This window comes from Xyrauchen texanus, chromosome 20 (genome assembly GCF_025860055.1).
Source record: "Xyrauchen texanus isolate HMW12.3.18 chromosome 20, RBS_HiC_50CHRs, whole genome shotgun sequence".
In the NCBI taxonomy this organism is placed as follows: domain Eukaryota; kingdom Metazoa; phylum Chordata; class Actinopteri; order Cypriniformes; family Catostomidae; genus Xyrauchen; species Xyrauchen texanus.
The window spans coordinates 8,413,988-8,438,297 of record NC_068295.1 but is presented as its reverse complement, the minus strand read 5'-3'; the positions used below and the strand labels follow the sequence as shown (position 1 = coordinate 8,438,297).

The 24,310-nt window shown below is 35.7% G+C and overlaps 1 protein-coding gene across 1 annotated transcript in view; it reads left to right on the top strand.

Moving 5' to 3' along the window:
* The window catches only part of LOC127660898 (inactive heparanase-2-like), an 80,741-nt gene that overhangs the window by 993 nt on the left and 55,438 nt on the right, over nt 1-24,310 (top strand). Inside the window, exons 2-3 of the mRNA XM_052151368.1 lie at nt 3,433-3,587; nt 3,973-4,134. Coding sequence (XP_052007328.1) covers nt 3,433-3,587; nt 3,973-4,134 — 317 coding nt within the window. The remainder of the gene's footprint in view (nt 1-3,432; nt 3,588-3,972; nt 4,135-24,310) is intronic.

The following is a 24,310-nucleotide window of genomic DNA, read 5'->3' as shown; positions in this document are numbered from 1 at the left end:
GAAATGTTGTTGTACCGCGCATAAACGCACAGCTTTACGCACAGCTTTAAATGGTTGTGGTAATTTGCACACCAGGGTTTGACCTGGAAGTGAATTTGAGTGTTCCAGACCCCAGAGGAGAAAAGACACAAAACCATACGGAGAGAACTGAAATGTAAGTGTCTTGTATCGCCCCAAATACGTCTCGGTATGCTTCGATCATGTGATGTTTAAACTCGATTATTTTATCGATTATTAAAAGTATTTTTATACTCAGAGTGAGGTGTTGGAACTCACTTCACCCCAAACTTACATTACTTTGAAACCAAAATCTGCTGTCGCGACATTTCCATTGTATTTGCTGTTTTATGTGTTGCACAGTGCATTGCAGACTGTTATAGTCTAGAAGTAAACATACTTGTTTGCTTGTTTGAGAGAGAGAGCAGCAACACTAAACAAATGCAGAATAATAGACATACTTTTGCTTTGACAATTATACCTATAGTACAATTTCTGTTCCTATTTCACAGTTTTTATTTAAAATGTATTTAGAAAAATCTGATATTATAATATATAATGCTTGTGGTACAGTATATAGTCTATACACATATTCAAATTTCAATATTATTTGAAAATGTTAATATCTTTATAGTATTTTGAACTATATTGTCATGTATGTGGCTGTTTTATATCAGTGAAAATCATACTTGGGCATACTTTCTGTATGGGCATTAAGATAATAATAATAGTTTAACTCAAATAATAATTACAACACACACACACACACGCACTCACACAAAATAAAATAAAATTATATATATATATATATATATAGCTATATATTGCTTATGTTGATATAGCTATATCAGATTTCTGTATGGCATTAAGATAATGCTAATGGTTTAACTGAAATAATAATTACAACACACACACACACACACACACACATATATATACATATATATATATATATATATATATATATATATATATATATATATATATATATATATATATGATTACGTTGCAATAATTACCCAATATAGTTTAATTATTATCTCTATTATTCTGCTGTAATTACACTCAACAACAAAAAAGAAGTTTAATTTAATTAAATTGAGGAACACCTTTCAAGGCAATTAAATAAAAAATGTTCAGCAAAATAGATTTGGTTTGAACTGACTTGTTCTAGATCAAGTTGTACAAAATTATATTCCTTTTGTCAGAACAATTAGTTAACAACTAATTATTTTTGTTAAGTTGGTCCCTGAAATTATTTTTATTATCCATTAGTATATACCAGGTGACCAAATGTAATGCCAGTGAAACTGTTGCACTGTCATTTTGATGGAGCTAAGCAGCATTCAAATCAAACTTTACTGAAAGTGAGAGTCCATCCTCAAGCGCCAATCTTCACCACAATGCTAACTCCAAAAACTCCTCCCAACATTAAACATGAACAAATCTTCTCCTATTCTTATCTTACTCTAAAATGCATAAAATAACACTTAGTTTCAACATTTATTCACCCCTTGCAAAGCATGCTGGGAAACGAAAATCCCATGCCCAGTTTCATCAATGCTACAAAAAGTATTCATGTAGTCCTAACTCAAATTGATTAAGTAAACTTCAGTTTTACAAATGTAATTGTATGGAATGTAAAGACAACATGTTAAGACAAAGTGTTGTCTTAATACTTTAATATAAAATGTTCTAGAATTGTGCTGCTTTAGTTCATTTTAATTAAGTAAACTGAACAATCCTTGAAAAAAACTCCTTTTTTTTATTGAGTGTGGGCCTTTTTTGTATTATTTTTGTATTTTTATATTTTTGTGTTAAGTTGTTTATGGTATATATGAATTATCATTGTTCTCATTTTATGACTTGTAATTTCACACTAAAATGGCATCATGTGATATTACTACCTTTACACCTATGCTTATTCTCTTAAAATAGTATAATTTGCATTCAACCTGTGCATTACACATGACACTATTTGCCTGTCACCAACGTTTATTTTCTAAAAATCAGTTTCGGCCTAGCAAACAGACAAAGATCCAGTTTTGCCAAAGCAATTCAAAATAACTCATACCTTATTTTATTATTCTTATTATTAATTACTGTCTCAGACATTCATATTATGTGTGCAATTTAGGCCTGTATTTAAATGCGAGCGTTTTATAGTTTCCCTATTTATGACTGGTGCCATATTATCGCTCATTATTTAGGAAAGCACTTTTACAAAGAAGCAAGCATTAGTAAGAAAGAAACAATAAAAAAAAGAGCCTGTTGCACTGCAGACTGCAACTCAGTGTGAAATAATCTGGTGGTGATTTCAGTCAGTGTGAGAAAAGCTCTGCGGCCTAAACAGACTGAACATGTTGTGAGTTAACAAAAGAAAGTGAAAACACATCTAATGGCCTCTAGACACCCAGGTCAATGGAAACGAATAAAAAAGTAAATCTCAATAAAAATAATGAAGTAAAATAAACCAAAGGAATTCAAGTTGTGCAAATAGATTCAATCATCACCCTTGAGATATTATAACTTTGTTCTATTCTGAAATGATCACCTCATGAGCCATAAAACAAACAATAATGTGCAGACCAGTTTTTTCTGAGGGAATGTCGGCATTTCAAATATCAAATCGTAAAATGAAACAAGACAGCTTCCTTTAAAGCTAAGGTGACATTATTAGCTACAATACTAAAATATAATAACATGTATGTTTTCTTTTAAAAATACAGGGATTATTTTTTGAATAATTCACACGTTCTAATTAACAGTAAAGGTTGAAAATGCTTAACCTAAAAATGTTATTTATGTGGCAATGTCTAAATTAACTGGTTTTAAGGCAAAAACATTATTATTAAACATCACAGAATTAACTGGTAACTCCAACAAAGCTAATTTTATGGGTTAAATCATACAAGAGTAATATAACAATAAAATAACAATGGCAGAATACTGCTTTTGCAGTGTACATGTTTTAGATCTATATGGAAACATGTTGCATATTTCATTTGAAAGGGTACAGACATAAATGAATTGTTTTCACTTAGAATTAGGAAAGTGAAATAAGCATAAAATATAAAAGAAAATAGAAAATTGTTCAATTTATTGCCCATCTTCCCTTTAGTGGTGTAAAATCACAAAGAAATGCAATTTTTATGTATTGCATAAAAGGTACTTGGGTACCTTAAATAATTTATAGGCTAAATATGATTTAATATGACTGAATCAACATGACTACATTATGTTGCACCAGTGAAATACATTTTTAAGGGTCAGAACTGGTAGAACTACCTCCTTAACAGCTGTACATTTTCTATTTGGCGCTACAGTAATGTATGTTCTTTGGTATCTCTAAAGGTTTCTCTGAGGATAGTATGCACTCTGTGTATCAGTGATTTACAGTGATCTACAATGATCTACATCTGTCTGTATTCACAGCTCCAAGCGGTTAGTCACTCTGGCTCGGGGACTATCTCCAGCTTATTTGAGGTTTGGGGGCAAACGAACGGACTTCCTCCAGTTTCATAACCTGAAGAATCTCGCAAAGTTTAGAGGGCCTGGACCGGACTATTACCTCAAAAACTATGAAGATGGTGAGGTTTATTTAGATCATTTTCAATTAGTCTGGTATTTTGCATATTTTGTTGATTCAGGTGATTAGAGGTTTTTTGGGTTAGTTGGGTTAAGATAACTTAAAATAAATCGAAACAATTTATGTGTGCAAATATGCACATTTTTAAATTGATAATGACACATTCAATTTATTTAGTGCATATCACTTAGGAGTCTAAGTGACTAAATTGATTATTAATATGACTTTGTATATACAGTATTAACATGGAAAAAAGTGTATTTTGAATATCACCTATTACCCACAATACAAACCACATGCATGCTCATTTGCTCGTTTAGTTGTGCTTTTCCTCATAATGATAAAAACAAATAAATACAAAAGCATTTCCATGGGTTTGCACTCAGACATAGTGCGCAGTGACTTCGCCCTGGACAAACAGAAGGGCTGCAAGCTGGCCAGCCACCCAGACATGATGCTGGATCTGCAGCGAGAGAAAGCGGCTCAGATGCAACAGGTCTTGTTGAAAGAACAGCTCTCCAACATCTACAGCGATGTTACAATAACAGGTAGGAGATTACAACAACATGCAGATGCTGAGCTAATTCTGTTAATTGTGAGGACACGGTATTAGTGGTTAGATTATGTGTTTTTCACCTCTGAATCCATCTTCGTAAAAGCATACACTAACTTATAAACGTACAAACAGGTTTTTGGTTTGTGCATGTTAGAGACCAACAACAAGTGTTGAATGATGCTGATTGTCAGTGATAATGATGATGGGAAAAAGCTGTAGATGTTGAAAAATGATCATAAAATCAGATTATTATAGTCCAGTGAGAATATCTCCAGTACTGTAAACAGAGTGATTTTCAGATTCTGTAGTGATGTGATATTTCATCATGTGGAGCGCAGGCACTGGGATTCTTTTTTCTTGGATGTCTTTAGTGTTTATGGTTCGGTATTATGTTGTTTGAGCTTGTCTCAACTATGATGACTTGTTTTGTCTCGTTGTCCTGGACCAGGCTGTCACTACGGTATGAACTGATCAGATCCGTCACTTCAGTTATGTTTCTGTTGCCATTTTGTTGCCACATGTATCATAGGTATGCGGACAGATGCAGTGATGTAATTTTTGTTGCTCATTCCAAAAAGTCATAGGTTTGAAATGATGAGAGACAGGACGGTCCAGTGCTCAATCAGCCAAGCATATGGTTTTATTGATCATATTCAACAACTGTTATTTGCCTGTTTGTAAATCCAGTGTCCAATTTCACATTTCAGAGTTCCACACACATATACTGTCCCAAACGTTCAGATCACTTCAGGGGGAATAACTGTTTGAAAGACAGAAGTCTCTGAGGGATTTGCTTTGTAGTACTGAAAAGTCTCAGATCAAGCATAGGATGAAGCTAAATGGTGACGTAGACAAAAAAAAGAAAAGAAAAAAAAACTATTTGAAAAAACAGCTGACAGCGATTTAGAAAATGACACTTTGTAACAACATTTGTTATAGTTCTTTAAAAAGCAGAGCTCTTTTCTGCAGTGAGCGTTAAATGGAATCAGCTCAGTGTATTTCGTGTGTATATGTTTGAAGGTAAATCACTAATGCATATTGAATAACTGTTTTCTTTGGATCTGGTGTGCTATTTTGTTTGAGTCCTAGTCTGATAGGCTCCATTAGGATTTTGTAGTGATTTCTGTTGCTGAGACACGGTTGTTGTTAATTTAAAGCTTCCCGTGTGCGCCCCTTGAAGCAGATTAGATCCAACACTATTTTTAAGAAACATTTTTGGGTTTTCCTTGACAGGCCTGCTATTTTTGTGTAAACGCCATTGTTTTATTGTTCCAATCTATCCGGTAATCTCAATGTAAACTGAATTCAAACCATCAGGTATGGCCAGTCGGAGGGTGTTTATTTGTTTAAAGCAGATTTACTGTGGAAAGATCGTACTAAATTTGATGTCATACACTGTGTGAGTTCCAATGCAGGTCACTCAGCACATTTTCTCTTTATTATTTATTTTTATATATAATCTCTCCAAGTATCAGATCAGAATATCTTAATGGCTGTTGCCGTACATGGCAAAATCGTTATCTACTTCTTGCCAAATTCAGCACAAAGCACTCTTCTAACTTTCACCCATGTTTTCAAAACTCACACAGTTTTTTAAGAACATCTGCATTTGACAGGGCGGCTGTAACAGGAATTAATACTAAACACACAGGAGGTGAAACATGGCTTTGAAAAAGAATCTCTTGCTCTCTTCATGGAGTCACTGGCAGGTGTCAGGGGAGCAGTTAAGACAGCTCTGCCCCATCCATATTCACTCTTCACAGGTCGGGTTTTCTGACCTTTTCTCATTAGAGCTATCTATAATAGGCGCAAAACCCCCCCTGCCAGTTAAAACAAACCGTGGTGAGACAAGCCCAAGGTCATGCTAGCTTTCACCTCTACACTGGCTACAGTTTAGTCCTGTTTGGTTAAAACAATCCATCTGAGACGAGTCGAGGTCGGTGCGTTTGAAGCTCTCAAATTTCTACAGTTCTACCCGTGTTTTACGTTCTGCTGTTCTGCTTATCCTTTGTGCTCCTTTTTTAGTGCATTGTCAGAATTCAGTTCTTGTTACTTTGTTACAGTTGAATGTTGCATTATATATTACTGTAATGATTAGTAATGGTTGGTTAAAGACTGATACAATGATGCATTACAGAGGTGTTGGTTCAGGAGCCAATCTTTAAATTGGACATTTATAGGCGACCCAACAGAGTGCCAAAATGGATTATGCTACAAAGGCTGCAAAGGTGTCTTTAGAATTTAACATGTAATGTATAAATATTATCATGAATATGGTAACATACAAGATTATTAATATGGCACATAGGCTAAATTGGAAAATGTACCATTTTGGAAATGCATAAACAGCAGAAGAGTGATATAACACATGCAACAAACACTGGGCCAAAACGGACACATTTCATGGTTTGGAATGTGGAAGTAAACTATGGCGGGGTAAACTTCTATAGCAGTAAATGGGAGACCACAGCAAATATGTTTTGCTCCAACAGCTAAATAAACAATCCACAATTACAGTGTCACAACTTTCCAAAAGAGAAAACAAAAACAGAGAGATGGATTACAGCAGTCGTAAGAGAAATACTGACACTCCATCGCAGCAAGGGTGACTAGTTTTTTATATAAATGTATCCCAGTGTAATATAAAGCAATGATTAATGTTATGAAATTAAATTAAATAATAACAAATTAAAACTTTATAAAAATTGGCAAGAGTTACGCTGCTGAATTAAAGTAGAAATACATCATTGCAGGAATTTCCACCAACCCTCACCTCGCCCCCTTGAAATACTTTGCACAGGCTGCACTCCACCTCTATTTTAAACAGCATTTTGTTAAATATTTTGTTATTAAATTATTGTAAATGCACATTGTAAGACTTGGGGTATTAGCTAACAGTTAGCCTTTAGCCTCTCATTTTCATTGACAGTAGTAAATGTATTTTTGTCCTCAAAATGGCCATTAAATTGTCCTTAAAGCTGAAGTGTGTAATTTCTGTGCCACTAGCATCACCAAACGGATTTGCAAAAATGAGAATTGTTTTCATTATCAAAACAGGTTTCTGAACATTCATGCTGTCTCCCATTAGTCGAAAAAAACAGATAGTTGCACCCCAAACACAAGCTATTGGTTGAGCCAAGGTTACTTAGTCAGGCTTGTCAGTATAGTAAACCAAACAGTCACAGAGTTAAAGGGATAGTTCACCCAAAAATCTAAATTCACTCATTTACTCACCCTCACTGCCATCCAAGATGTGTATGACTTTATTGCTTTTTCAGAACACAAACAAAGAGTTTTTGGAAGAATATCTCAGCAGTAGGTTCACACAATGCAAGTGAAAGTTGGCCAGAACTTCGGATCTTCAAAAATCACTAAAAGGCAGAATAATAGGAATCCATAAGCAGTGTTGGGTGTAATGCATTACTAAGTGATTAATTACTGTAATTAAATTATGTTTTCATTGAAAAAAGTTAAGTAATTTAAAATCTAAATTAAGTTTTTGTAATTTAATGCAGCCCCCTTAAATTCTTTGGCCAGTTCATGAATAATTTATTTGATTTTATATAATTTATTTGAAAGAATTAAAAGAACAATTTCATGTCTATCCTTGAATTTTTTTTTTTTTTTATCTGGTCAAGTAATGCTGTTACTGTTCAGACAGATTAATTAGTACAGTAATCTAATTACACTGTAGAAGATGTAATTAGTAGTTAGTAATTAATTACTTTTTTAGAGTAACTTACCCAAAACTGTCTATAAGACTCCAGTGGTTAAATCCATATCTTTACAAGTGATATGATATTTGTGGTTGAGAAACAGATCAATATTTATGTCCTTTTTTACCAAAAATGTTCACTTTCACTTTCACATTCTTCTTCTATTGTTTTTTGGCAACTCATATTCTTTGTACCCATCGCCACCTACTGGTCTGTCATGGACAAAGGGGGAGATTCATTAACAAAAATGATTACTATTATTCTGCCTTTGTGTTTTTTGAAGATTCAAAGTTCTGGTCACTATTCACTTGCACTGTATGGACCTGCAGAGCTGATATATTCTGCTAAAAATCTTTGTTTGTGTTCTGCAGATGAAAGAAAGTCATACACATCTGTGATGGCTTGAGGGTGAGTAAATGATGAGACAATTTTCATTTTTGGGAGGGATAATCAACCTACAAATGGCTTACTTAAAGATGTTTCTGCATTTTAAGCTGGAATAGATGAAAGTATTTTAACTTCATAAAAATGTCACACTTCAGCTTTAAAGGGAATCTTTGAATGTGCTGGACAATGCTCTGCAGAAAACCTGCTTTGTTTATCCAGAGGTGGGAAAACCTCTTTTAAACTTCCTGTGCAAATTAAACGCTTTGAGGAAATGGGGGGCTCTTGACCAGATGCTAGCTGGAGTGATAATGTGCTGTTTCACAATACTATAGGCCTCTCTGTAATATTTTTGTACTTCATAAATGTAGGTAAAATCCCATATTATTTTGATGCTGTTCAGAATTGTTTTGTTTGGCTCCTGTCTCCAAATTCTTGTCCTGTTGTAAGTGTTATTTCATTGAAACAATAGCTGGAGTATTTTGATGACTACCGCATGGCAGAATTTCATTTGCCAGTCATCAAATGGCCTTTCTACACTCTCCTCCTCTTGTCAGGCTCTTGCTCAATTTGACGCAAAATTTGGAGTATTCCCCCTCCCCCAGCCACAGAGAAAACACACATGTGCGCACTCAACGCAAACACAGCGAGTGCAAGTAGAATAGTGTGCTAATGATAGATCTGAGGCTCAGACAGATGTTTTTGTCTGTGAAAGAGAAACATGAATTCTTTTTCTGTCTCTGAGACATTGAGCAGACCAGGACTGCTCCAGATCACTGCGTATTGTGGCACACACTCAACCACACACATATGCATCTACTTCTTCATGCCTTTGGTCCACAAATACACACTCAAACACACGCACATGCTCGATCTTCTCCAGAATCAAGACCTGAATATCTGATGTCACAATTACCAGCCTCTGTTGTTCATTCATTGCAAACACAGCTTCAGTAGAGTTAAAAAAAAAACATTGTGCGCACAGTATTTTGGGTAAAATAATCAGTGGTTTTTTTTAAATAACAGTGTGATGTAGTTATAATTTTTTTATCATTACTTTTTGGTATTGAAATATTTATAGTCATCATTTCTATTGATTTGACTGTCATCTTTAATTAATTGTTTCACTGGGCTAGTTGCAGTGCTTTTTGGGATTGCCCAAATAAAGGCAGCATAATTGTGATCCTTAACATCCAGAAGAATCCTATGAACATAGACTTAACCAAATTAAAATACAAGTTGCATCACCTCTTGGGAAGCCCCAAGTCACAGTCAATCCATAAAATTAAGCATGCTTTTCCAGGCTACCTGTCAATCGTGACCAATAGAAAACTGAGAACCACCGTGACAATGAAAAATGACTCTTGAATACAATGTAGTGATAGGTACGAGTAGATACAAAAAAAAAAAAAAAAGAACAGATATCACAAAATCTGACAGATAAATCTCAGTAAGTATTTCATCATGGTTTTCAATAATAACCTCCCCTTTTCTTCTCATTATGTGTTTTTATTCATAATTATATTTTCTCCTCATTATCCCTTATTTTCCATTGTTCTTTTTTTTCAACTATTAAGAGAGTGAGAGAGTGTGACATGACCATTTATAATATCAGAATTAACTTCACTGTAAACATATGGGACACTAATACGTATAACAGACTCATTAGAATATTTCCGTCATTGGTCAAGGGCTTGCTCATTTAAATGACCATAAAACCACAACTGCACTGGAAAAATAAAATGTGCCACAACAGAAGGTTATGAAGACCGAGTGGGCCCTAGACATCTCGTAAATGTAACGAGAAACTGTCAGACTGCATGACTTAGTCTCTGCTGTATATTTGCGTTCAATTTGCCAAATTAAGTGATAAACTATCCTTCAAATGAATTTGCTAGAAGAAACAGATAGAAAATAGGAGCGTATTTACGATTTCCAAAATAATGAAAATAAACTGTGACTAAATGTTGAAAGGAAAAAGATTTTTACAATGCTTGGAAGGAGCTGAAATTCCCAAATGGGTACACAAACTCAATCCAATATTGATATTAGCGTGAAAATTGCCTGATGTGCTGAAACTGGAGTATCAGATCTTAAATGCTTTGAAAATTGACCACATCAAACCTTTTGACAAAACTTATAAGATGGCCTTTGCCCACCTTGCAGATTTTATTACAGGTAAAATCAATAATAAAATACTTTTTATATATAGCAAAATTTTCAAATCAACAAGGCCAATCAAATCCAATGAAATCATGTCACTGCAAATAATGAACATGGACTATAATTTGTGGTTGTCGTGTTGCTTTTGGAAGCATAAGATAACTGACATTAGATAAGATGACAATGTGACATTGCATATTTTACAATAAGTTTCCGTTTGTTAATACACTATGAACTAACATGAAATAACAATTAACATTTGTATTTTTATGAACTAACCTTAACTAAGAATAATACATACTGTAAATATATATATATTGTTTGTTCATGATATCTAAATGCATTAAATAATGTTATCAAATAGAACCTTAGTATAAAGTGCTACCTTTTCTGTATGTACCTGTGACCTGATTATAGATGGAAAATATAATGCTACACAATGCCTGTTTTTAAAAAAAAAATGTTTATATATATATATATATATATATATATATATATATATATATATATATATATATATATATATATATGAGGTGGGCCAAGAGATTATTTTTCTAAGAGTTTTTTTGGAGATTTTACAGCATGTCTCTGGTAGCCAAATTCTGATCCAGGAAAGTTTGTGGGATTTGGACAGGCCAAGTTTTAAACTTTCTCCTACATCAGCTCCCTTTAGCATACATTTTTAGAAAATCAAATATGACAAGATACATCAATCTACATCTCTTTAGTGGTTTTACCAAGTAACACACCTCAGAGTTATTTTCCTGACTTTACCATGCAACAAACACTAAATCCCAAATATTAATCCACGATAATCGCAGATAAAGGATGGATGGATGGTGCGATTGTTGTTATCCATGACTAAGCTTTTTGTCTGTGAAAAATCCTTTTCATTCGATTCATTCATTTGATAGTGGTCTTTATATGAGTCATCAGAATAGCACTCATTGTGAATGAGAAGTGCACTGCAGCAGCTGTAGGTAGTTTAACCACCCCTTTATAAACAAATATTGAACAGCTACAATTCAGAAAGACATCTAACCACATGTGATTCAAGTGCTGACACGACTAAAACTTGTATTAAAGATCAATAAAGGAAGCAGTTGCACATGCTGGCAATCTGTTCACACAAACGCACCGTAAGAATTACAGAATCTCACTTCCTTTTGTTCTTACACGAAGAGATTTATTGAAATTCGGATTATATTTCAGTTACAATGCCATCTAAATTGAATTCTTTGTTTAATTTTTGCACCTAGCTTTTATTGTTGCATTTAACAACCAGACTTGCACTCGCCAAAATGAGGTCTTCAGTTCCTCGATCAAAACTTACGTCCTTCATTACTTGCAAGCGTGTAGAATTTCCCTAATTTGACTCTTAAGTTCTCAGTAAATATTCACGATCTCAACCCGCAGCATGATTATATTCTCTTCTTTTTAAGGAATTAGCACTGTTGGACATTTTGTTAATAGCAACATCACAAGGAGTGAAGTAAGTGATTGTTGTGGCAGCTTGGCGTTATATGAGGTGAAGTCTGATTATATATTGCCGAGGTGATTTCTCCAGGCAGCTTCAGTGCCCCCAGCCTATTTGGGCGCTGATTTAACTAGTTATAATGTTCCAAGGACCATCTGGCTCCACCACAAATTTGCCCTTCGTGTTGAACTTTCTCCGGAGAATTAAATGCGCATTGAAGTCAGGGTGCCTTTTAAAATGCCTTTTAAATTCCACTTCAATTACTTAATTTTAATCTATCTATCAACTGTCTGTCTGTCCATCCATCTGTCGATAGATAGATAGATAGATAGATAGATAGATAGATAGATAGATAGATAGATAATATCCATCCATCCATCCATCCATCCTTCCATCCAAGAATTTATGATAGATAGATAGATAGATAGATAGATAGATAGATAGATAGATAGATAGATAGATAGATAATATCGATCCATCCAATAATTTATGATATATAGATAGATAGATAATATCCATCCATCCATCCATCCAGAATTCCATCGATAGATAGATAGATAGATAGATAGATAGATAGATAATATCGATCCATCCAATAATTTATGATATATAGATAGATAGATAATATCCATCCATCCTTCCATCCAAGAATTTATGATAGATAGATAGATAGATAGATAGATAGATAGATAATATCGATCCATCCAATAATTTATGATATATAGATAGATAGATCATATCCATCCATCCAATAATTTATGATAGATAGATAGATAGATAGATAGATAGATAGATAGATAGATAGATAGATAGATAGATAGATAGATAGATAACATCCATCCATCCATCCATCCATCCATCTAAGAATTTATGATAGATAGATAGATAGATAGATAGATAGATAGATAGATAGATAGATGGATGGATGGATGGATGGATGGATGGATGGATGGATGGATGGATGGATGCATGCATGCATGCATGGATAGATAGATTACTTCTGGAGTTTTTCTGAATCTCACATCTGCTGAACTCCTCCATGGCCTGTATAGACTGAACAGAGATACCAAGCACAGTGGGTTGGTTACAGAAATCTATTAAAACTGCCAAAAGAAATGTGAATTATGCAAGTAGCTGGCCGAATTTGGATGTTACCACCTGAGAAGAGGGTATTATTCATTTTTATTTTCTTTGTCAGCAGTTGCTCTGCTCCTGAAGCACCTGTCAGAGCTCATTAATCATTTGAATGCTTCCCGCTGAGGACATTTGTTTATTGAAATTCCCTTTTATTCCCAAGATCAAAACTGAGGTCCAAGCCACGATCATGACTCAGCTGCTCAACCACAAGAAATCTCACTTAACCAAAATCACAAACAAATTGGACACAAGACCAAAACATATCAAAATACTTGTTTATAAAATCACTTTTATATTAGCTGATCTTGTCAGCCTCTTTGACATTTTGACGTGAAACATATGGAGAATTATTAGCTTCAGTAATTAGCACGTCCTAACACCATTCACCTTTGTAATCAAAATAGTTAGCTTAAAAAAAAAATTCTTGTAGAATTTGGAACAATAGGCCTACTATATTTAATTGAAGGAAGGCTAACATATATTTTGTATCAACCTTTGATTGTCCAGTTCAGAGTCTGCTTGTCACCAAAATGTATTTGTCAAATAAATCTGACAATACTAACCTAGTCACAGTGTTGTGTAAGTTACTTTCAAAAAGTAGTCCACTACTGATTACTAATTACTTTAAGTAATTAGTAATTAAATTATAATTTAATTACTAATTACTTAATCTGGAAAGTAATTAGATTACTAATTACTTCACTTTGAAAAAGTTACTTCATAAAACAAATCAAACAATGTGACACTAATAGCTCTTTTAGTACTTCAATATGGACTGAAATATTAAACAAAATACAACAATCTGAAAAGAAAGAAATCTGAAAAGAATCTCAAATATGCTGTAGTAGTATCTCCAGGTACAGTATGTGTGTGTGTGTGTTTGTGTCCTCTATCTACAACCTTCAAACACTAAGCTGTGTATGGTTATGTATGTGTACAGTAATCTAGTTTACCTGTGTTTGTGTTGGTGTGAAAGACAGAAAAATAATACTAATACTGAAAACATTTCTGAGAACCCATTTGCAGACAGCTTTGAGAGTAAAAGTTAAAACTTTTATGTATTTGAATGCTTGTTGTTACTTTTTGTTGTGCATATACAGGTTTGCTTGTGTGTAGCATCATGCATGTCTGTGTGCATGTATGTCTGTTTGTGTGTGTACATGTGGAGTATGTGTGTGTTTACACAACTCTACAGCAAGTGGATTATCTCCCTGCTTGTGCTTGGAAGAATTGAGTATCCTTTATCACTTGCTCATCTGTAATGCTATAGCAATGTGTTTGTGCTTTATTGTGTACAGTACATAAAGAACACAAAAGCCGTTTGCTTAGCGACGTCTTTTTCAAGATGTCGTTCTGCAAATGTTCCCACCTTGTGAGCGATATATCCCTATACACACGAAACCGATCCCCTCTCTTCCCGCTGTAGCTGCAGAGGGACACCCGATGGGGCGGAGTGCGGATATTTAAGGAGGATTTGTCGGCGGCCCAGCCTTGCATGCCTCAGCCAGGGCTGGGAGCATGCTGACACAGAGCTCGCTGAGATTGCATGAAAACTTGAAATGCTTCACTTTGGTTTTCAATTTGAATAAACAACTACACTCCGCTGCATCCATGTTAACACACCTCAATCATCTGCCATCGCCTCGATACGTGTCCTCAGTGCCAAGGTGGTTTGTTAGAGCGCATGCTCATTAGCTGACACAGCAACACATAAAAGTATCAACATAGGAATGTACTGTAATACATTTTAAAATGCATTCTACTTCATTCATTTTATTGTTTTAGCAATAAATGTGTAATTCAAGTAACTTAATTTCATTAATGTCTGTAACTGTAATGAGATTACATATTTAGTTAAGTAACATATTACATTACTGCGTTACTGCATAATGTAATCAGATTACATTTACTTTGTAACGCATTACACACAACACTGGTTACGCATAACCCAGACTTTTTACTATCAGTATAAAGTCTGGTTCATTTTGCAGCTTATTCTAACCAAGGATCTGCCTCACTAACATAAAAAGGAACCAACCAAAATTTATTTTGTTTTTCTATGCCATTTGGATACAGTTTTATCTGAAATAGTTGATACCACAGCAGGGTTTCTGTTAGCCGGTTATTACTATTTGAAAATCCTTTGATAGTTAAAAAATCCAGCTTGCTTGCACCAGCATCAGCAGTTCACGTAACACGGTTCAGTGTCATGGCGTTATTGGAAAGGTACCCCTAGTGTCACTACATCGACACAATGTTGAGTGAGTGACAGAAGGGGAACGTCTAGGTTACTGTTGTAACCCTCAAGACATTATGTCCCCCCGGCCACAACACTGAACCAACCGCTGTAAAGGCCGAACCTTATTCTCGCCTCCTCAGTGCAAGACCTGACTAAACAGATGCACGATTCCCTCCTTTTATACCTGTATCTCGGGGAGGGACATTCTGTTCGCCAATTTTTCACTGGCCTTTTTTCAAAGTTCAGAGGCAACCGAGGCTCTCAAGAGAGACCCCTAGTGTCACTACATCGACACAATGTCTCGTTCCCTCCATCAGGGAACGGGGTTTCAACAGTAACCTAGACATTTTCTGTCGCATGTTCCAGAGTTCCAAACTCCATTTAAGTTGAGACGGGAGTGCTTTTAAATAGCCCCCAGTCAGTGGGGCTCTCCACAAGCCCTGACCTTTATTTTTTTCACTTTAAACTTGAGTGACAGGTTCTGACGGCTCTAAGGAAAGGCAGATGCAAGGGCTGTTGACTGGGCACAGCATAAGACCAATGGAGCACCTCTGCTGTCTGATGCCCTTGAGCCTAAACGTTATTAGCACATTTAGCAGTTGTGTACAGTGCTAAACATTTTAAGAATTATTTCATCACCAACATGATATCATTAATTTTATAGGTGCTTAGCTATAGCTTAGTCCTCGGCCACTCCTCCACCCTCTAATGGATGACAGCCGCGCCTCCCTTGGCAGATCGGTGGCAGTCCTCTGGCCCCTGGTGGACGGATGCCCCGCCGCCTTTTTGGTGGACGGTAGAAGTCTCCTCCGCCCCTGGCAGCATTAAGTGCTCCAGGCGGTTGGTTGGGAGCCCCTTCTCCCCTCGCGGTCAACGGCCGTTCCTCCACTTCCAGGTGGCCTGGCTCCTCTGTCCTCCGGGGGATGGCTGCGGCTGCTCCTTTGGGGTGGATGGTAGTGGCGAGAACTCCACTGCGGCACATCCCTCCGCCTTCCCGGGCTTCGGCACCAGTGTAAAGGGATTAATGGAAAGGAAGAGGTGAGAACCAGCTTGACAATATAAATTATATTTGAATTATAAACTTAAACAAAAAGACAAACGCACACATACACATACACATAAACACAGGTGTTGGACAGCTGTCCGTAAATCTCTCTCTCTGTTGCACTGCTCTCTTCGGCCCCGCCCTCCGCCCTTCCACATAAACTTTTTGTATGAACCAACTAGGCTTTCTTATGACTTCGCTATTTCGTACTATTACATCAACTTATCATGAGACTGAGTTGGTTTAATCTTTTAAAATTCTGAAAAATCCTTATCCAGTAATCACAAATGACTGCAAAAGTCATGGAAATTAATTGGTCAAAAGGTGTGGGAACCCTGTAGGTCAAGACTAGTTATAGAGGTCTATGAGAACATGTTGTGAAATTGGTGCTGGAATTTTTTTGAAGCTCCCACAGAAGTTTTACTCTTGAGTGCTGATGTCTGTTTCAGGCCCTGGACATGTTTGACTGGGGTAAGCAAAACCTGTCTTCTTGAGAATATACAGTCAAAACCCAGGACAACTGGATCTCATGACTAATGTTTTGATGGCTTGTATCTTTGGAAGGTATTTACTGAGGTGAATGTTTGGAAAAATGCTCTGTTCTTTTCAGAGAGCATCTGGTCGAAACATGTGATGCAGCGCTGGAGTCTTCCAGCTCTGTCAGACATTTTTACTACACAGACCTAACTGCTCTGTGCATCTGTATCCATAGGCGGCACTAGGGGTAGCTACTGGAGCTTAAACCCTGAATGTTTTTATCATCTTTTAGTGATGAATGTACCAGTGCTTTAGGATCAAGTTAATACTAAATATAAATATATATACAGTTTATACGTGTGTGTGTGTGTATATATATAGATATCCTCATGCGACCCCGCTTCTACATGCATGGATATTTTATTTTTGGATTCGCTATACGCAACACATCATTTAAATTAATACGTGGATTTCGAGACATTATTCCCTCAAAAGTAATAAAAAACATGTTACTTATTTTGAATAACTTTTAACAAACACTTTTTGCTGCACTTTTTTAATAGAGATTATTTTATATTTTATTCTGTTATCGCTGTACAATATGGTTCTATTCATTACCATTAGTAAAAGCATTCCTGTATTTACTGTGCACTGTCACACTGAAAATCAATGGGTTCATCCAAAAGCTGAAAAATGTTGCTTTCAGAGGCTTTATATGGAGTTAGGATGAAAATAAGCATGTCAAACTGTTCTGAGAGCAGAGCAGACAGACAGCACACTGGAGATTAAGTCATTCACTAAATAGGGAGCAAGGAAGCATCCTATCCTTTATGCAGCTAAATGCATTTATTTTTAAAATCAGACCAAAAGTTTCAGTTGCAGATGATATTTGGACTACTTAACATGCTTGGCAGACATTGGACAATGGTAATCAGCACATAGATTCAGAATTTAAAATGTATAATTTTATTTTAACATGCTTGGCAGTGATTAGATGATGCTGGTCATTATTTGAATTAGTTATTCTGATGTAATGTCTGTAACATCTCAAAAACATGAATATCCAACACTCTTGGAAAAATAATAAACAATTTGATGAAAAAAACTTTATAGTTTGGTATTATTTACAATTTCACAACATAAAAGTTATCCATAAAAATCCTGAAATATTATTCTAAAAAGTTTTGTTTGTGTTCAGCAGAAGAAAGAAAGTCATACACACTGAATGGTATGTGAGGGTGAGTAAATAATGAGAGAATTTTAATCTTTTGGTGAACTATCCCTTTAAAAACATACAACATCTAATCTTTGAGCGTATCTGAAGTAGATACAAAAGTAAGTGGGACCTTTTAGTTTTAGTTTCAGTAATATTTAAAGATTTACTTTGGAAATGACACCCCATAGATTTTAAAATGTAAACCTTTTTTTTATAAATTGTATTATATTCCAATATGTCGTCAAAGGATGACCCAATATGTTCCCACATATGGGCTAAGCCCTGAATATCCACTGACCCCACAATAGAACCACCCTTGTCTGTACCTCTGACAGAGAGTCTAGGCCAATGGCCAGTGTCCTGAGAGGCTTCATATCATGCTATCACAATGAGATTAATCCTTATAATGACTCATCCTTTTGATATCTCAAAATGAGGATCAATCCTAGAAAATGAATGCCACATTGGGTTAAGTTTGTCATTAAATATTATTTATATTGTCAAGCTGGTTCTCCTTTCCATTAATACCTTTACACTATAGTATGCCTTCAGAAGACTTTATGACACAAAAGCTGCACGGACTACTTTTATTATAGTTTTGGGTTCTTTATGTGAGGCACTATCCACAGCCATTGTATTTAGAAGCATCTGAAATATTCATAAAGGAAGGAAGTCATTTGGGTTTGGAACAACATGAGGGTGAACCGTCATTTAATGGTCAACCGATATGGGTTTTTCAATGGCCAATGCAAACAAGAGAGCAGAGTGGTGGATGTCTGATATAATCTCGATTGTTCAGATGTTCAATCCATATACACTTCACATCACTGCAAGCACTTAGACGATGATTTGCTGTCAAAAGATGATTCATGAAACAGCCTGTCACCCTGAGCTAGAAAACAAAAACAAACGAGTGAGAGTGGCTCACGTGTAAATGAAACCATTCATGTAGCTCTGATAGAGCAAAAACACAGATAAAGCTACAGTGCACTGATTCTGGTGTCTGAAGCAGGAAATCCTTTGAAGAGTTGCTGTAAAACAGCTCAAGGGCTTTTCAGTGTAGCCTCACCCTTCTTATCTGCACTTACTCTTTAAAGTTATCATGGTGCAATTACGGCATTAGTAGGTAATCAAGATTTGGGTGGATAATTCCGGCAGGTATGTGAATGAGCTGCTCAATCCTCTGAAATGAGAAAAGAACGGTCAACGAAAGACATTTACCACACAGTTGGCTGGCTTCTTTGGCCAGGATTAATTAACAAATTGACATGGCCTCTTTTCTTTTGGTATTATTTCTATTTGTATTGTATTAGATTTGCTACTGTAAAAACTACTTTTACTAAATGAATTGGCTGACTGCACTTGAAGCCACTGTAGTGAGCAATATAATAATATATGCTATTTTTTAATAATACAAATATTTAATTATTTATTACTGCATTGCACAGTAATAGTTGTACAGTGTATTACAGTATTTGGCAAAATCCTACAGTTATAGGCTAATGAAGTATAATACTTGGTGTAAGAATCATTTATTATTATCATCTATAAAATTAACAAGCAAGATAATTCTCTCATTATTTACTCAACCTTATGTCTCAAAACTGTATGACTTTCTTTCTACCGTGAAACACAAGCATTTTCAAGATATTTTAATGGAGATATGATGTGAATATATTCATTCAATGCAAGTCAATGGGGTCCAAACTTTTAAGCTCCAAATAGAACATAAAGGCAGGATAAAGATAATCCATATGACTCAACAGGTTTAGTCCATGTCTGCTAAAGCGATCTGATCGGTTTCAGCAGAAAAAAAGAATGCCATTCAAGTTTGAGACGAAATAAGGTTGAGTAAATGATGTGAGAATTGTGATGTTTTTGGGTGAACACTTGAATGTGCTTAAATGAATTACACACCCAAAAAATACAAATTAAGTCATTATTTATTCACCCCCATCTCATTCCAAAACTGTATGACTTTCTTTTATCAGTGAAACATAAAGGAAGAATTTTAGTGGAAAGTTGTAAATGGTGTCCTGAGGCTGTCAAACCAGCAACATCAGGGTGGGTAAATAATGACAGAATTTTACAATTTTGGGTGAACTATTCCTTTAAAGCTTTGTAGAAGCAGTTATCTTAAGTGTTCAAAGTGATTATAGTCATTGCCTCAGAGATTAAATTAAAAATGTTAGACAGATCTTCACAAGTCCCCATACTTACCATGTCTTCCTGACACCTCAAACAACGCAATGATTATACAATGACTATAAACACACACCTATGACCGCATATACAATAATAATGTGGCAATTTGCTATGCTGCTTGCCAATCACAAACTGTTTGCATAATGTACCATATTAGTTGGCGGAAGAATGGTTTATTTTTATTATTATTATTAATGTCTTTTATCATATTTCTTTTGTCACCATATACAGATAAAGCATCAGTTTCATGGCCAGAGCATCTTTTTGTCTTTGCATAAATGCAAAAACATGTACTGTATTTGTCAGTAAGCAAAAAAAAAAAAAAAAAAAGAGAAAGAGTAATAGATAAATTAAATGGACCAATAAGTACATTTTTACATTTTAATGCACATCACACTGTAATTACGACTTCCAAACTTCCCAAAATTAGCTCATTGTGAAAATTTCAAATCGGAAGATATTTACATTTTGGGGGTTTCTGCTCGTGATTCTTATCGCAAGTCTGATTTCATGTCACAATTTTGCTTTTCAACTGCAATACTTGAAGGACATGTTTAGAAATGTATACAATCTCGTGGTCAACTATGCCCTCACAAGTGGTTTTGGTTTGAATTTGGATCTTATATAAGACATTTTAAAGCGGTTGATGTAATTTGGCACATACGCCCGTCTTTGACTTCATCAAATGCAACTCCAATCAGTCCTGCACCCAGGACTGTTGACACTAGCGGGAAATCAAAGTCCAGCTCGGCAGTCCTGCACTGGCTGAGCCATGTGCTTGTGAATAAGGCAGCCTCACAGGAGAAGATTAATTAGTGTACACAAATGTGTGTGGATGTTTATACACCAGAGTGTGTTCTGAGATGTTAACATATCAGTCAGCTCTTGCACTCCCTCACCGCCAACCACATGGCCAGACACATGTACACATACATGCACATATATATATATGATTATACACATGCATGCATATGCTGTATGTATGCATATGCTTAGGCTCACAAACAGACTCACAAACACAACCACACTAAATAATGTTTTCCTGGACTTCTGTGCACTTACTGCATCAGTACACACTTATTCACACACTCGTCTTAAAAAAAAAACACAAAAAAAAACCCAGACATAAAGCACGATAAACACACGCACACAGTCAAAGCTGGCCATTCCGAATTAAAAACAGGTGTCTTCATAGTTTGCATTCTTGCCGAACACAAAAGTGGTTTGACCTGAGCCGTTTGTAGTGTGTATCGAGCCCTATTAAAGCAGGCTCCCAGTGTAATTCTGTATTTATAAACACAACTGCACTTGGGTTTGTGAAACATGCACTGTGTACAACAGACTACCACAGGCATAGCGAAAGTATTGAAACCATATTTTGACCCTTTCCTGGCATTTATTTTAAACAGGACCCCCTCATGTACCACATCACATGGAAAATATGAGGAGGGGGTCTCTGAGACTGTTTTCACACTTAGTTTAATTGGTTGGTCTGAACCCAAGTTTCACAATGTACCTGCGAGCACTAGTACTAGATGCCAGCATTAGAGTTTCATTCATGTTTTTTTCATCCCTTTGGATTTACCATCATACATTTACACACAACTTTTGTATCTGTCTACTGTGGAAGCATTACAAGCAGGGCTGTTTCTGAGGATATGGGGGCCCTAATTTAAATCTTGGAGGCCACCCTGGATCCAGGCCCACCCATGAATGACATCTCAAAACAAATTTGAATATATTACCTTAAAATTGGAATGTACAGTACTGTGCAAAAGTCTTTGGGACATAAGATGTTTCACAAAAACATTTGTTTTAAGATTATTATTTACGATCACTGAGCACATTATTAGGAACACTATGGTCCTAATAAAGTACCCGACTTGTTCTACTGCTGTTGCAGCCCATCCGCCTCTATGTTTGACATGTGCATTCTGAGATGCTATTCTGCTCAATACAATTGTACAGAGGGATTATCTGAGTTGCCATAGACTTTCTGTCAGCTCCAACCTGTCTGGCCATCTCTGTTGAACTCTCTCATCAACAAGGCATTTCTGTCCGCAGAACGGCAGCTCTCTGGATGTTTTTAGTTTTTTTTGCACCATTCTAAGTAAACTCTAGAAACTGTTGTGTGTGGAAATCAACAATCATGCCAATGTGAAGTCTGGCTCCAACAATCATGCCAAGGCCGAAATCACTGAGATCACATTTTTCCCCATTCTGATGGTTTATCTATCTATCTATCTATCTATCTATCTATCTATCTATCTATCTATCTATCTATCTATCTATCTATCTATCTATCTATCTATCTATCTATCTATCTATCTATCTATCTATCTGTCTATCTGTCTATCTATCTATCAATCTATATAATATGACTTCCATTTATTGTATTCGATTCAATTGAATAGATTAATTGGATCAATTTAGTGACTTTTAAAATCAAAACAAATACAAAAGTAAATAAAGCACAAGACAAACAATTAACCCCCTTATATTTTATAGCCCTCTACTGAATGTCACTGTACATTTTAGTATATTTAATTTGTTGTTAGTGTTTTGTACATTCAGTGTTTTAAGCTGACTTTTGTTTCTTTCATTTCTTTAATTTCTTATTATATCAAAAAACACTATACTTTCAACACCACTCAACATGCTTCTGAGATAGCAAATATAGATTTCTGACAGCTACAGGTCACTTCACTGTCTGCAAAGGCACTAAACGCATAATTAGAAAGGCCTTGAATATAATAAAATATATACTGTAAAATGGGAGGAATTCACCACGTTTGCGTCTGAAGGAATAAAAATACATCTTTATGGGTCTAAACACTTGAAGAGAAATAGTCCAGTATCTAATAGCAGTCATAGCGGACATGCGCCATCGCCTGTGTATGCGTGCAGTCAAATTAAGTAAATATTGAATGGCTAGCTTTCAACTGTACGCTGATGCTAAGAATCAGCATCAAAACCGAAGTATACTTTGGGCTTTAGAATGAGAGGGGTCACTCGTACTTATGAATGTGAGAAATCGTAATGCTAAACATGACAGCTGTATGAATAGATGTAATGTTCCACATTACAGGTCAAAGAGCCAGTCACCTTTAAGTGCATTAGCTGGACCAGTCTGCAAAATAGCAATATTGCAAGATTTTTGCATGATTTGAGCTCAAAAAGCACAATTTATGATATCTGTGATGTTAGATTTGATTGCTGAATTTAAATATGTTGTTTAAACTTAATCTTGACCAACCAATTTGGAGATTTCAGTCTTTCCTCATTGAAGAAGACAGGAGCTGTATTCTATGACTAATAAATATTGACACGGAAGCTTTAAGAATATGGCTGCTGAGTGACCTGACCTGCGTTAAGAAGGATTTTAAGGGAAACATTTTTTATACTTTGGTTCCTGCCGAATGCGATCTGTACTGGAGCTCACATTTATCATACCCCAGACACGCTTATCAAGCGGACTCGTGTGCTATTCATTGGTGTGCACCTGAGTTGGGAAAACTTCTTTTCTCACCAACCAAACAAACTGAACTCTGGTCCACACCAAAAGCTCTTGTGTGAATGCACCTTGAAACTGATTCCTCCTAAACGGATGTGTAGTGGTTTTTACTGTAGTCTTGCTCCTAAGTGATGGAATAACAGTAAGCCCCAAGTGCAGTTGAAAAATTGAATGAACAGTGAGTTAAGAAGTCATTCATTAAGATTTAACAGGGTTTTACTTTGTTCTTTAATGTTTTAGTTATTTAGTCCAACAATGATCTGAACGAAGGGTTACAGAGGCCGCTGTTGTAATGGTTTTAAAGTGTACACTTGCAAAAAATGAGCTGTAACTAATGCACATTGGGACATTTTGTTTTCTCTTGCTAGAAATGAGCGTTGATGGAGGGTCAGGATGCTGTACGTCCGCTTCAGAAACAGAGGATTTCTCCGGCATCTGTAGTCATTAGTCATAATTAGCCATGGTTATTTTTCCACTGTAACTGAACAATTACTTTACTTGAAATTGCTTTAAATAGAGCTGGGAATTAAAATAGGCTAAATCATAGCATTACCTTTCACTGACTGGAAAGCTTTCTCTCACAGACAGTGTACAG